This window comes from Ictidomys tridecemlineatus, chromosome 1 (genome assembly GCF_052094955.1).
Source record: "Ictidomys tridecemlineatus isolate mIctTri1 chromosome 1, mIctTri1.hap1, whole genome shotgun sequence".
NCBI classification, from domain to species: Eukaryota; Metazoa; Chordata; class Mammalia; order Rodentia; family Sciuridae; genus Ictidomys; species Ictidomys tridecemlineatus.
In genome coordinates, this window is record NC_135477.1 from 37,031,046 (window position 1) to 37,046,034 (window position 14,989).

The following is a 14,989-nucleotide window of genomic DNA, read 5'->3' on the forward strand; positions in this document are numbered from 1 at the left end:
CCAGACCAACCTGTCTTGGATCTTCTTATTGCTATTGAGCAGATCCTGCTGATGACTAAAGCTGAAACATTAGGGCAGTGTGGTCTTATTCATTAAGACTTCCATTTGGAATTTTTTGCACATAATAAGCAGAGTGAATTAACCTTGTCCATAAAGGGTGCCTGTCCTCCAACTTCAGAGGATAAGTGCTCTTCAACAGGAAGATTGTAAATAAAAGCTAACCTGGCTAACTCTGCCAGCAGCTTTGTATCAGGCACTCCTGACATTTCTAGAATCATGGTTTTTTTTAGCTAGGGTGCCTTCCATACAACAAAACATATGTGATTGCACATCATAAAACCTTAAGTACAAATTTTCTATTTACACAGTTCTACGATTAGAAACCTAGGTCAGCAAGAAATCTTAACTTCCTCTGAGATTTCTTACCTCTGCTGAGGTAACTAACTCTGGGTAGAGACTTTCTCAGTGCCCTTCCAGGGAGACTCCTGTGATCCAGGCAAATGTTAAAAACTCCTTACTTGAGGCCCCAGAACAACACAAGGGTCAAACACACAGTGGAACTTCCCCAAACCCGGAGCAGGGGGAGTTCATAAAAATATTTTTAAAATATTGCAAAGCAGGAAAGGGTACCATAAGCACATAAAGACATTTTAGTAAAAAAAAAAAAAAAAAAAAATTTTAGGGGCAGGGTACTGGGAATTGAACTCAGGAGCACTTTACCACTGAGCCACATCCCCAGCTCTATTTTGTATTTTATTTAGAAACAGGGTCTCACTGAGTTGCTTAGTGCCTTACCTTTTTGAAGGCTGGCTTTGAACCCTCTATCTTCCTGTCTCACCCTCCTGAGCTGCTGGGATTATAGATGTGTACCACAGCGCCCAGCCATTGTAGTTATTTCCACCCCCCCCCCCAAAAAAAAGAAAGAAATCAAAAAACGTAAAAAGGATCAGACAGAAAATCCCAAACACTTGAGATTAATGGAGAGATAGGAATGGTTTCAAACTCAAACACAGCCCCTATACTTGGGTTCATGGGGCTGAATAAGAACCCAGAACAGGATGACTGCTGACCCTCTGGAGGCAGGGAACTGCTGCCCCAAACAAGTGTGACCACACTGGGAGTCAGGACCTGTAGGGGTCAATGCAGAATATGACTCCCCACACCAACATGTCATGTTAAAATAACTTCTGTCCTTTACTTTTATTTCAGGAACACTGTAAGGAGGGTATAGTCTGTAAGAAGTATATTTTTTAGGCTGGGGGTATGGCTTAGTGCTACAGTACTTGCCTAATATGCACAAGGCCTCTGGGTTCTATCTCTAGCACCACAGATCTGTGTGCGTGCGCGCACACACACACACACACACACACACAAATTTGTTATAGTTTAGATCTGGAATGTCCCCCAAAAGGAAGTGATGTGAAAACATGGCTTCGAAGGCAGCAAGGTTTTAGAAAATGATTATATATTTAGAAAATGAGCTATAACTTCATCGGTGGATTAATCCATTTGCTGGATTAACAATTTGAATGGACTACAGTGTGGTAGCTATAGGCAGGTAGGGCATGGCTGGAGGAAGTAGGTCACTGGGGCATGCCCTTGGGGATTATACTTGTCCCTGGCTCCTTCCTGCTCTTTCTGCTTCCCAGTTGCCAAGAACTGAGCAGCTTTTCTCCCCTATGCTTTTTGACAACCATGTTCTTCCTCCTCTCAGGCCCAGAGCAATGGAGCCAGTTGACCATAGACTGAACCTCTGAAACTGAATAAGAGAGGATAGGTAATGGACCCCAATTAAGTTTTTCCCCAAATGTAAAAACTGCTCCATGAAAATAATCTGTAGACACATTCTAGCTATGCTTTTGTCCCAGAGCAGTGGAAAAACTGCAGTTGGGGTCTGGGCTCAGTGATAAAGCACTTGCCTAGCATGTGTGAGGCACTAAGTTCAATCCTCAGCACCACATAAAAAAATAAATAAAATAAAGTTAAAAACAAAACAAAACAGAAGTTGGGGCAGACTTGAATGGAGGTTACAGGAAAGTTCAAACTCAAGGTCTGAAAGGGCACAGCCAATTAGAAGGTCACAGGCCATACTAATATCTCTGGAACTTTTCTAAGACCTGATTATTATCTATGCAGATATTGATCAGTGCCCCCACTCAATAGCTATATAAGCCCCTAGACTAGGACATTTAAACAGCAACCTGCTATCAGGTCTCCTCTCACTCTGCGAGAGTTCTCTCTTTTCTCCACACTTGAATAAATTTTACTCCTTTCACTCTTGTCTTCCATCATTGTCTGTGGATTTCACTCTTTCAATTTGTGAGACAAGTACCCAGAAAGAAATTGGCAGTGAGCTTCTGAGGCCCACTGCAACACTGGAGGTAAGAGTGTACCATTAAGAGCCGTGACAACTCCACCATGTGGGATTAGGCCCCAACTTCCTTAGTAAGACTCCTGTGGCACAAGAATTAAAATAAAAAATCAATAGATAGGATGGACTCAAACTAAAAAGGTGAATCTGTGAGGTGAATAGAGAGTCTACATTCTGGGAGCAAATCTTTACCCCTCACACATCAGTTAGAGCACTAATCTCTAGGGTATATAAAGAAATCAAAAATCTAAACATCAAAATAATAACTCAATCAATAAATGGGCCAAGGACCTGAAGAGACACTTCTCAAAAGATGATATGCAATCAGTCAACAAATACACGAAAAATGTTCATCATCACTAGCAATTAGAGAAATGCAAATCAAAACCACTCTAAGATTTCATCTCACTCCAGTCAGAATGGCAGCTATTATGAAGACAAACAATAAGTGTTGGCGAGGATGTTGGGGAAAAAGGTACACTCATACACTGCTGGTGGGACTGCAAATTGGTGCAGCCAATATGGAAAGTAGTATGGAGATTTCTTGGAAAATTGGGAATGGAACCACCATTTGACCCAGTTGTCCCCTCCTCGGTTTATACCCAAAGGACTTAAACAGCATACTACAGGGACACAGCCACATCAATGTTTATAGCAGCACAATTCACAACAGCTAAACTGTAGAACCAACCTAGATGCCCTTCAACAGATGAATGGATTAAAAAGAATATGGCATATATATACAATGGAATATTACTCAGCAATAAAGAGAATAAAATCATGGCATTTGTAGGTAAATTAATGAAGTTAGAGAAGATAATGCTAAGTGAAGTTAGCCAATCCCCAAAATCCAAATGCTGAATGTTTTCTTTGATATAAGGAGGCTGATTCATAGTGGGATAGGAAGAGGGAGCGTGGGAGGAATAGATGAACTCTAGATAGGGCAGAGGGGTTGGAGGGGAAGGGAGGGGGCATGGGGTAATTACTAATAGTGGAATGTGATGATCATTATTATCCAAAGTACAGGTATGAAGACACGAATTGGAGTGAATATACTATGTATACAACCAGAGATATGAAAAATTGTGCTCTATATATGTAATAAGAATTTTAATTCTGCTGTATTATATAAATTTAAAAAAGAAAAAAGAGCCACAACATGCCATCTGATAGTAGTGAAAAAGAATCTGGCTTTGCTGTGACTCTTGGAGATGATGCCCAGGCATCCCTACTGTGATTAGCTGCTAATACTAAAAATGGGCTTTCTCAGCTGCAGCAGCCTGCAACTTACACAGCTCCCACCCACCAGCAGAAGCAGAGAACTGAGTTTCATCTCAAACTTGTTTCAAAACCATAAGCTCAAAATAAACTTTTTCTCCTCTAAGTTGTTCTTGTCAGATATTTCATTTTGCAGAGATGAAAAGTTGACTAACAGGTTTTATAAGGTCTCCTTTCCTCTCACACTTTGAAGTTCTTCTTTACTCTTTATGTCAAAAACATAAAAATTTGATGGGAGTGGTGGCACACAGCTATAATCCAAGAGACTTGGGAGGCTGAGGCAGAAGGATCACAAGTTCCAGGCCAGCTTCAGCAACTTAGCTGTCTTAAAAAACAAAAAGGGCTGAAGATGTAGCTCAATGGCAAAGCACCCCTAGGTTCCATTCCCAGTATCAAACCACACACACATACACATACAAAAAAAAAAAAAAAAAACATTAAAAAAAAAAACAAACATAAAAACTCTGCCTCCAGTTCTAGCCTGAGCCTGATTTCCATCCTTCTCCATTGGGAAAGATTAAAATGTGGCTTGACAATGACAGTACTCTCTGAGGTTGGAGGTAAATGAATAGAATGGAGAATTGCTTTTTATTTTTGTTCCAACAAACAGTTATTGTCCCATCACCTCAATACTCATACAAACACACACAGAAGCAAAAAAAAAAAACCCAGGAAACCAAGACACACAGAGGGGAGACAGAGATTCACTAGTACAAAGATGAGCAATTATCCCCAAATTGGCAAACATTTGTGGAAAACTAGTGTCATGAACAAGAAGATTCCAGATTCAACAAACTGAAGATTTGGGGATGTTTATATTTCTAGAAACAATTTTTAAAATTGATTTTATTTCCATAGTGCTGGTATGGCAAGGGTCTCATGCACCCTAGGCAAGTGCTCTATCACTGAATCACACCTCGGCCCCAGAAAATTGGTAATTTAAACCTGGATTACAATTACTTGGAGCCTGGTTCTAAACACTATCCTGCATGGACAGAATGCTGGTGCCAGGAAAGTTATCAGAGGATTCTGAAAGCTCTCAATGTACCAAAAGTAAGATGTCTTCAAAAAATGATGGGCATATGTCAGTAGGACTCAGGAGCCACCTAAATGAAATGCTTGTAGCCAAGTGTGGATCCATTTAAACATCAAAATCAATAATAACTTAGTAGACCCATTAGAATGTCAATGAAATAACTTAGACCCATTAGAATGTCAATGAAATATGTAAATATAATAATGGCATTAGAAAATCACTACTTTGTAACCACTGATTCACGCAAAAATCATCAATGAATGCTAACAGTTTCAAAATCTCTCCAATGACATCCTCATTACAAAGGTAAAGTTTCAATTTTACAGAAATAAAGTAGCACCTTAAATAAGTGTTTGGCAGCAGCAGCATCAGTAATGAGACTCCCTGATGCCATGGCCTCCTGATGGGATGCAGTGACCTTGACTATCAAAACTATCAGTACTTGTTTCATACTGAAGAATAGGAGACCCAAAAGCTAAATGGAATGCATGATCTTGGAGCAGATTTTGCATAAGGTAAAATGTGCTCTCAACATTATCAGAACGACCAGCAAAACTTGAATAAGGTCTACATTTATGATATTATTGATTAGTGCTATGGAGTCAATGCTAACTTCCCTGGTTTTGCTAATTGTATATCATTGGCTAAGTAACAGAATATCCATGGGGTATTTAGGAATAAAGGGACGTGAACTCCTTGCCTTACTCCAAATAGTTCAGGGGAAAATGTGTATATGTATGTATGTGTACACAAACATTACCAGGTGAGCCTTGTACAGAATGACAAGACAATTGTAGCAAAATGTTACTTTATGAATCTGGGTAAAGGACAAATGGCTTTCTTCATACAATCTTTACTATTCTTCTGAAGTTTGAAATTGTCTCAAAATAAAATTAGAAGCCTGGTGTGGTGGCGAACAACTATAAACAACTGTTCTAGCTACTCTGCATGGTTTAGGCAGAAGGATAACAAACTTAAGGCCAACCTGGGCAACTCACTGAGACACTGTCTCAAAAACAAAAAGGATTGGGGATGGGGATGTGGCTCAATGGTAAAATGTTTGCCTACCTATATTCGAGATCCTGGGCTCAATCCCTAGAACTGCTAATAATAAGTAAAATTAGGCTATTGAAATTAAAAAAAAAAACTCAGCAGAAGGTAGGCTGGACTATACAAGAAACAAGCTAAGAAATGCAGAAGAAACAACTAGAAGACCTCATATTTATTTTATGGAAGTTCTAACTGGGCATGGTGGCACATACCTGTGGTTTTAGCTACTTGAGAGGCTAAAGTGAGATGATCACTCTAGCCCATGAGTTTAAGACCAGCCTGGGCAACATAGTGAGATCTGGTCTTAAAATAAATAATAAATAAAAAATATCTAATGGAAGTTCTGGAAAGATGAAGGTAAAGAGAGAGTAAACAAAGCAATAACAGGAGAAAAGTTCTCTAGTTCAAGGGAAGATTAAAAGGACCCAATTAATTAGAACTAAGCAATAGAATGAATACACCTAGACATGGCAAGTTTAAACTTCAATACAAGAAAAAAAAATCCTGTTCCTTGATTGGAAAAACAAATTAACTACATAATGTGTCATGAGTTAGATACATGTCAGACTTCTCACTGGCACCAAAATGGGATACTGGGAGATCAGGGAGAAATCTCTTTAGTTAAATTCAACTCCAGTCTCATACTGGCCAAGTATGAGGACAGAGTCAAGGAATAAAAACTGCTTTTAAAATGTTCCACTGAACTAGTTCTCACAACAGTATTAGTCTTTTGTGTCTCACTTGACTTCTTTCTTCTAACAAGCTTTCCACAACTTGCATTTGAGCATTAGAGCAACAGACATGCTTCAGCAACCTGACTCATCATCCTGAGTCTGAATTGCTTTAAACACTGGCTCCCCCAAATTTTCTTCTTCTCCTGGCTTGAAGATACATTCAAACCAAATATTCTATGTGACTTTTAGAAAATGGTAACACTTTGGGAGTTCAAGTCCCCACATGAAGTTTAGGATGAGAGAGGTGGGTGTAGGGACACTTGGGAGACCTGGAATCACCTTGGATTCCATGGTCTGAGCATGCATGGGTGACTAAGAGTGAAAGGTACTGGACAATGGCCAGAGAGCTGATAAAATTCAGAGGAATAATAGGTAGATCACACATACTTCATTTAAAAATGAAAACAGAAATTCCTACCCCAAAGGATAATTCTAAACATTTCAGCTCCAGTCCCTACTTTTGTCAAAAATATTTTTTGTATGTACCTTTGCACTTTAACTCGTTGGGTCTCTAATACCCAGCAACAGGGTTACTTGCCTCTTTCTGCTCTTATCCTGTGCTCATTATTGACATGCCATGACGTCAGGTGATCTCACCCACACTGCTGACTGGACACATTCCTTGGCTATATGGATGGCCTCAGAGCTAAAACAAGGCATTTTAGGAACATGCACCTTAATTAGTAAAACACACCACACCAGAAATGTCAACGCACTACATCAGCAGGTATCCAATAGATGAAGACTCAGAAAGTGTCTGCTTGAAATTATCTACAAGGACTAAACACTGCTGTTTCCTAAGGTCTATGAATACTATTAAGGAAGACTTAGAAGTAATTTCTTCCAATTGAGCAATGAGTATCACAGCTTATACTGGGAAGAAAAGACAAATTTACTGTTTTCAGGTCAGTATCTCTATAAATGGAAAGAAAGTACCAAGTATCTAAAATTCCTGGGATAATGTCATTTTGGCATAGGGCATTAGAGTGTATGCTCATTTTAAGAAACTAACACTAAATAGGGACAAGTGTAAGGAATTTGTAATAAGCTATCTCCAAACATGCTTTTCTTTTGAGAGACATCAACCAATGCCAAATCTTTTTTTAACCACTGAGCTACAACCCCAACCCTTTTTATATTTTGAAATAAGGTCTTGCTAAGTTGCAGAGGCTGGCCTTGAGCTTTCAATTCTCCTGCCTTAGCCTACCGAAGAGCTGGGAGTAACTGGGATTACAGGAGTTGGCTACCACACCTGGTTCAGTGCTCAATATTTTTTGGTTATTCCACAAGTTGAGTTCCCTAAGACAAGACACCAGAAGGCACACTGATGGGCAGAGTTCACACACAACAGAAAATAAACAAGCTTCAATGGAAGGTGGGAGAAGACAGAATCCAACATTTTTTTTTTTCTTTTGGTACAGGGAATTGAATGCAGGGATGTTTTGCCATTGAGCTATATTCCCCAACCCTTTTTATGTTTTATTTTGACATAGGGTCTAAGTTGCTGAGGCTGCCCTCGAACTTGCAATCCTCCTGCCTCAGCCTCTCTACTCAATTGGATTGTAGGCATGTATCACCATGACCAGTCAGAATAAAAATTTTAAAAGGGCTGGAAGTGTAGCTCAGAGGGAGAGTGCCTGGCCCTGGGTTCAATCTCCAACATTATGCATATATGGCCACACCCAATAGGGGATTGACTTAAAAAAATAAATTATTCCAACTAACTGGTGGAATATTATAGTAAATTTCTTTTAAAAAATTACATTTAATGAATATTTAATGGGATATTATGAGCTTAATATTGTAGAAAAAACAAAAAGATTAAAACATTCAAATATAAGTAGTGGTAATGTCTGGCAATAAAAATTTGAGTAATTTTTATTTGCTTCTTTATTCTTTCCTGCTTCCCCAAATTTGTTATGCATTCATATTTTTAAAATTAGAAAACAATGTTTTGCTTTTTTATAAAAGGGGAAAAAATCCCTTCACTAGAATAGGCTTGTAAAATCTCTATACAAACGCAGGAGTGTGCAGTCACTTATCTACCCAAATTCCATGTTGGGTTTTTAGAAGCTGAAATGGGCACCCCAGGAGCCTGTACGTACACTGTCTTATTTGTTATATAAACTAATCAGATGACTGATAAACAATACAATCCAAGAGCAATATCACAAAACACATCACTAAAGTATACTAAAATAAGGTTATTTACTTAAAAATGATACATAGGACATAATCTGAAAATAGAACAAAGCAATTAATGGTAAACTTAAGGCACCTTTTAAACCAGATGCTGTACAAAATACATTTAGTGTGTTACATATCAAACATGAATCTATATTTTTGGTGTTTTACAATTGCATAATAAAACTGCTTTTTTTAAACCCTTTTTTCAATGCCTATGTACAGTTTCCTAATTAAGCTATAATGATATTTTCATTTTATACAACATATACTACATTTTAGTTTTTAAGTGGGAAAGAACAAAGGTCACTAAAAGAGCTTAAATAATTCCATTAAAAGCGGAGTAGAGAGCACAAGCTTAAATTACAGTATACTTAATCCTTTGCAAAAGCCATATTCACGTATTGTCTTCATGGGATAATCTTTCCACGTGGATTCATATGCTGCTGCTCTAGATTTAATTTGGTTCTTAGGAACAGATTTCCTCTCTGCAGTTTCCATTGTGACTCTCCTAACAATACTGAGGCAAGATTTTGAACTGCTACACTGCCACTTTAACATTTGACTCAATCAATATGATATTACCACTTTTAACAGTACAAGGACTACAACAATTTCTTTTATAAATCAATATTTCTATTGAAATTATTTTAGATGTTTAAAAACATTTCAAAACAATATATATGAAAAGAAATGTGTTTTAATTACTCAGTGTCAAATATGACCTTGGGACAACTCAGAAATGCATGTGTCTTTAAAAATTGTATTATATTTTTGTTCTAAAGAGAAAAAAGCATCTGAAAAAAAATATTGAATATTTGTTAGAGTGCATACATAAAAACATGGCACATTGTAGGAAAACATTTTACAAAAAGGAAAAGTCACTTTCTAAATTTAGAAGCACTTCTGGACATCGGGAAGGCAACCTAACATGTTGATTAGAATTTCTTTTGTGAAAATAATTCCAGAAGAAATCAGATTTAAACTTTATATTTCCAAAACTTGTTCAATAAGAAAGCACAGTAGGGCTGGGATGTAGCTCAGTAGTACAGCACTTGCCTAGCACATAAAGGTCTTGGGTTTGGGGGCTAGGATTGTGGCTCAGTGGCAGAGCACTTGCCTCGAATACATGAGGCACTGGGTTGGGATCCTCAGCACCACAAAAAAATAAACAAACAAAATAATGATATCTTGCCTATGTATAACTAAAACAAATTTTTTTTTTTAAAAAAAAGGCCTTGGGTTTGATCTCCAGTGCTGCCAAAAAAGAAAAAAAAAATGTTTAGAATAAACAAACTGAAGTAATTGTTTTTTTGATGGGGGGCAGGCACTACATTGGGGATTTAACCCAGGGCCTCACACATATTAAACAAGTGCTCTACCACTAAGCCATACCCTCAATCCTGAAGGAATCTTAATATGCTTTTAATGCTATTGAATAGAAGCACAAAGAGAATTCATGAGAAGAATTTTCTTTGAGGGTTAACTTTTGCTTTTTATATTCTGTTGTTTTGATTTTTGAAGTTTTTATGTTTTAATTATTTAAAGGAATAACTGTGTAAAGCCACATATTTTTTTGAATGCTAAATTATAAGTGGGGTCAAATAATGGCTTCCAGCATTTTACAAATTATTAACTATGGTACTATATAATACTTCTTACTAGTCTTTAAATATTTCATTTACTGCATGAACTTCAAACTTAAAAGTAAAAGGGTGAAAGAAGAAAATAAGTTTCATGAAAGGTTTTTAGATTTTAGATTGTAAATATGGCCGCATTTGCTTTTTGGGGGTGGGGAGGAGGGGTTATTAGGGATTGAACTCAGGGGCACTCAACCACTAAGCCACATCGGCAGCCCAATTTTGTATTTTCTTTAGAGACAAGGTCTCACTGAATTGCTTAGTGCCTTTCCCTTGTTGAGGCTGGCTTTCAACTCAAGATCTTCCTGTCTCAGCCTCCCAAACTGCTGGTATTACAAGTATGCACCATCATGCCTGGCTAGCATTTGCTTTTAACAAACATGTTATACTAGAAAATGTTTTATTGACCATGTTTCTAAGGTTAATTCTTGATACCACTTTTACTAGATCGAGTTTGTTTAAAAAAAATCTTTACAGTGGCTACATCCACTTTTTTTTTTTTTTTAAACAGGGGAGTAGCATGGGTATTGTGATTGAATTCAAAGGCCCTTAACCACTGAGCCACATCCCCAGCCCTTTCTATTTTGAGACATGGCCTCATTAAGTTGCTTAGGGCCTCGATAAATTGCTGAGGCTGACTTTAAACTTGCAATCCTCCTGCCTCAGCCTCTGGAGTCACTGGGATTATAGTCATGCACCAACTGTGCCCAGCTACATACACCATTTAAAAAACATTTCTAAGAATAAAGTTTGCCTTTCTATACATATTCTCTTCATTACTAAGATGCTAAATAATTTTTAAGATTGACAGTTGTCAAGGCAAAAATAAATCATGGTTAACTTGGACTACGTAAATTAAGTTTTTTTACTTGTCTCCAATCACATGGTAATCCTGATTAAAATATCTGTATTTCTCAGTGTACGGATGGGAAACACATTCTGAAAAAGCAAGTTTTGGGGTAATATCAATATGCAAATTTATTTCATAATGAACCTTCAAACTTTTTGTTAAATGAAACTTATCCATCTAATGTGTGTTAAATAATATATTAATTTTAGCTTCAGATGACAGTCAAGTTTTTGGTGACAGGTGGGCACATGCTCTGGTTTTCCCCCCCTTTAAGCTTTTTTTCTTCTTTCTAAAAAATTTTTAAAAGTTTGAACTTTTTCACTATGTTGTGACACAATCACTTTATTTCATGTTCCATTCAAAGTAATTTGTTTTACTTGATGCTCTCATGAGTTGGCTGTTTAGGAGATTAATATTTAAAAGATACTATAGAAACATAATGTATTTAAGTAAATCAGTATTCCTTGAGATAACAAAGCCTCTATAAAATACCTATCATTTTATTGAATAAACAGCTATACAGTGTAGATGAGGGTACTAAATACTCAGTTTTTGCCTTACTCTTCATTGTCTTCACAAATTTGGGACTATAAACTGTAAAACCAAATATATCAAATGATTAAATCTATGTCAAAAACATACTTAAGAATCATTGATAAACTTATGTTAGCTCTGACATAAATTCCTAATTATAGCATCCTTTTATAAAGGAAAACTCAGATGGGTATTATCTTAATGAAGTTTTGCTTGAAGTTAATAAAGTCCAGGATTTGATGTTACTTTGGATACATTAATTCTGAAAAAACTCAAATGAAGTTGTACTTTAGAACATTTTTTCCTTTAAGAATGTGAGGTACATGTGAGCTGGTTTCTGTAGTGTGAATGTATGTACATATATAAAATATAGTTGTAAAAGAGCAGGTGTTTTGCAAATAAAGCACATTACACACAAAATATAAATAACTTCCCTTTTAAAAGTTACTGAGAATAAAGAATACAGAACATGATTATAGGCACTTACATTGCTATCAAATGCAATAATTCACTTCAATAAGAAGTGTTTATAAGCATGGTTCATGGCATTAGAAACTACAACTTTGGATAGAATGCTTCTCATGACAAAATAATTACCAAAAAAAAAAAAAGACGGTGGTAGAAGGAAAAGAGTCCAAATTTACAAACATTTTAAACTTCTTTTGGCTTTCATAGTAATTATATGGTAAAAGATATAGTTGGCGGGAAGCTACCTTAATTGCAAGGTAAATGGCTTTTATGAAATTGGCGAATCCTGGTCAGATATTGCATTTTTAAAGCACAAAACCACCAGCCACCAACATCTTCCTGTGCATTTATAAATTATTTTCTTCTAATTCAAATGGCAGCAGAGGAATACTGGTGTATGTGTGCACATGCACACACACACACACACCGTCATCCAGGAAAGCATGATGTACTATCATGAACTAAGCAGAATTCCAAAGAGATCACAATCTATAGGCTGTTTTACAAAGGTAGGATACAAACAAATTTAATTTTCTCAGGTAGAAGGCAAAAGTGTGTATTTCTCCATCTCTGCTGAACTCATTTAGCTTCTAAGGCTTTCACAGAAAGCACCATTTTATGAACAGGCAATTCAGTACCCAGAGTTTGACTGGAGACTTATTCATCAGGACTGAAGTTTTGATGCAGTTCATAAAAATCCAATAAAAAAAAGAAGGCATCAAAAACCACATTTAAAATAAAGTTGTCCACATGTAAAGAACGAAGTGTTTAGAAGTTTCCAGCTTGTCACCTACAAGAGTACTGAAAGGTTTAATGTTAGCAGCCTGTGAAGGTATAGTGAGGAAAGAGTCTGAGAACCAAGTCAAAATCCTTAATCCATGCTAATTCCACCTGTTCTTGGGAGAACATAGTTCTTGCAGTTCAGAATTTCTCCTCAGGGTGGTTTAACTGTCAAATCTTTACATCTTGGGATTCCACCATCTTCGCAAGTGTCTTCTTGATTCTCAATGCTGTAAGTCTGGAGGCTGGATTGTGGGCCCAGCATTCTGACATCAGCTTCAAAACTGCTCGTAGACACTGAAAAGTAAACAGTACATAATGAGCAGAAATCATCTTTGGGAATATTCATCTAGAACTTCTTCAGGGGATGAGCTCCACTTACTTCATCACTGTTCCATCGGTTAGACACAATTGGCCGCAAACGTTTGACACATACAACCTCACGCATATCTTCATAGGATGGGTCACTGGGTACCATGTTGTAATATGGCAATTGGTACTCCTCTACTATCCCTGTTGGGAGAGAGAAAACACAGCAGCCATAAAAATGGTGGCGAACAAAATACATGGATTTATGCAGCCTTTCTCACTGAACTGTGACTAAAATGAATTCCTACATAAAGAAGAAAAGAAATATTGACTGGAGTGTTCACTTTTAGTAGCAAATGCATAATTTTCTCTTATTTATGTCCCATTATTTCTCTACCTCAACCAGAAACCCCATCACAATTTTGACAGTCTATCAACAAAGGGTATACTAATATATTCCTTAGCAGAGTAAAAGAAAAAAAAATCATTCACTTACCCTGAAAACTTTTAATCTCAATCTAAGTATCTTCTACTTACCCAACTATTCCTTATAATAATGAATGCAGTTGTTGTCATTATTATTATTATTTTGCAGGAGAAAGACTCACCATGATGCACAAAGAGAGTAAAGCAACAAGTATGAGACTGTTCTCCTTAGAAAGGCCCAACTACAAGGTTGGCCCTTGGCTAGTGTCTGGGAACCTGAATGAAAAACAGTTCCCTACAAAGATGGAAACATTCCTAAACTGACATGTGTCTCCCTGTTCTCATATCATTTGTATAAACAATTTGGTGTGTGCTAAACACTTGTGTTCAGAATTCTGGAGTCTGGAATTGGTACCTGCCAGGTAAAAGATCCTCATATGACTAGAATCCAATAAAATCTATTGGTGTTGAGTGTCTAATGAGCTTCTCTAGATTACATTGCTTCAAATACATCACAATTTGCTCTCCATTAGGACAGGACTTTTGGAAGTTTTGCCTGTTTCTCTTAGAATTTTGCCTGAAGCACATTCTCCTTTTGCTGATTTTGATTCGTATCCTTTCAGTATAATAAATCTGAGCAATGAGGACAACTACATGCTTAGTTCTGTGGGTCCCTCCACAGAAAATGTGAGTGGTCCTGGGAACTCCTGACATATATATGAAGTTACCATTACATAACTGAAACTTTTAATTAAAAAAAAAAAAATCAAAGAATCAGAAACACATTACTCAAACTCTTACCTCCTGTGATACAACGACGAGCCATTTCCCAAATGATCAGGCCAAAGCTATAGATGTCAGCCATTATATAAGGCTGGAAATGGTTTTTATTCAGGCTTTCATCTAGCACTTCTGGAGCCATATAACGTTTGGTTCCCACTCTGGTATTCAAGGGCACATCAACTTCATTTGTATCACTGCAACAGGAGAAAGACAACATCTAGGTTGAGAGCCAAGAACAAAATTGTTTATCTTGTGTTTTAGTTATACTTTATAAGGGTTCTCTTTCTAAAATAAATATACACGCGTACATATATGTGTAAACGTGTGTGTGTGTGTATTTATTTCCTTATCAGAAATCCTTGGGGCTAGAAATGAAATTTAGCATCTTCAGAATTTAGAAAATATGCCCTTTAAGTATGTTATATATTATAGTAGGGTGTGCACTGCTCCTTAACATCATTACTATGTCTGTAGTGAAACACTAGTCTGACTATTCTCACTAAACTGAATGAAGGCCAAAAATAAAGGCCAAATATCAGGTTCAAG

At 36.9% G+C, this 14,989-nt stretch overlaps 1 protein-coding gene across 2 annotated transcripts in view; it reads right to left on the bottom strand.

The window, feature by feature from the left end:
* Positions 1 to 8,658: 8,658 nt before the first annotated feature.
* Positions 8,659 to 14,989, bottom strand: part of Bmpr1a (bone morphogenetic protein receptor type 1A) — a 127,135-nt gene continuing 120,804 nt past the window's right edge. For both annotated transcript variants that reach the window (XM_078038770.1, XM_078038764.1), the window contains 3 exons: positions 14,462 to 14,637; positions 13,308 to 13,438; positions 8,659 to 13,222 (listed from right to left, as the gene is read on the bottom strand). In XM_078038770.1, the coding sequence (XP_077894896.1) occupies positions 13,097 to 13,222; positions 13,308 to 13,438; positions 14,462 to 14,637 (433 nt within the window). In that variant the 3' untranslated portion in view covers positions 8,659 to 13,096. The remainder of the gene's footprint in view (positions 13,223 to 13,307; positions 13,439 to 14,461; positions 14,638 to 14,989) is intronic.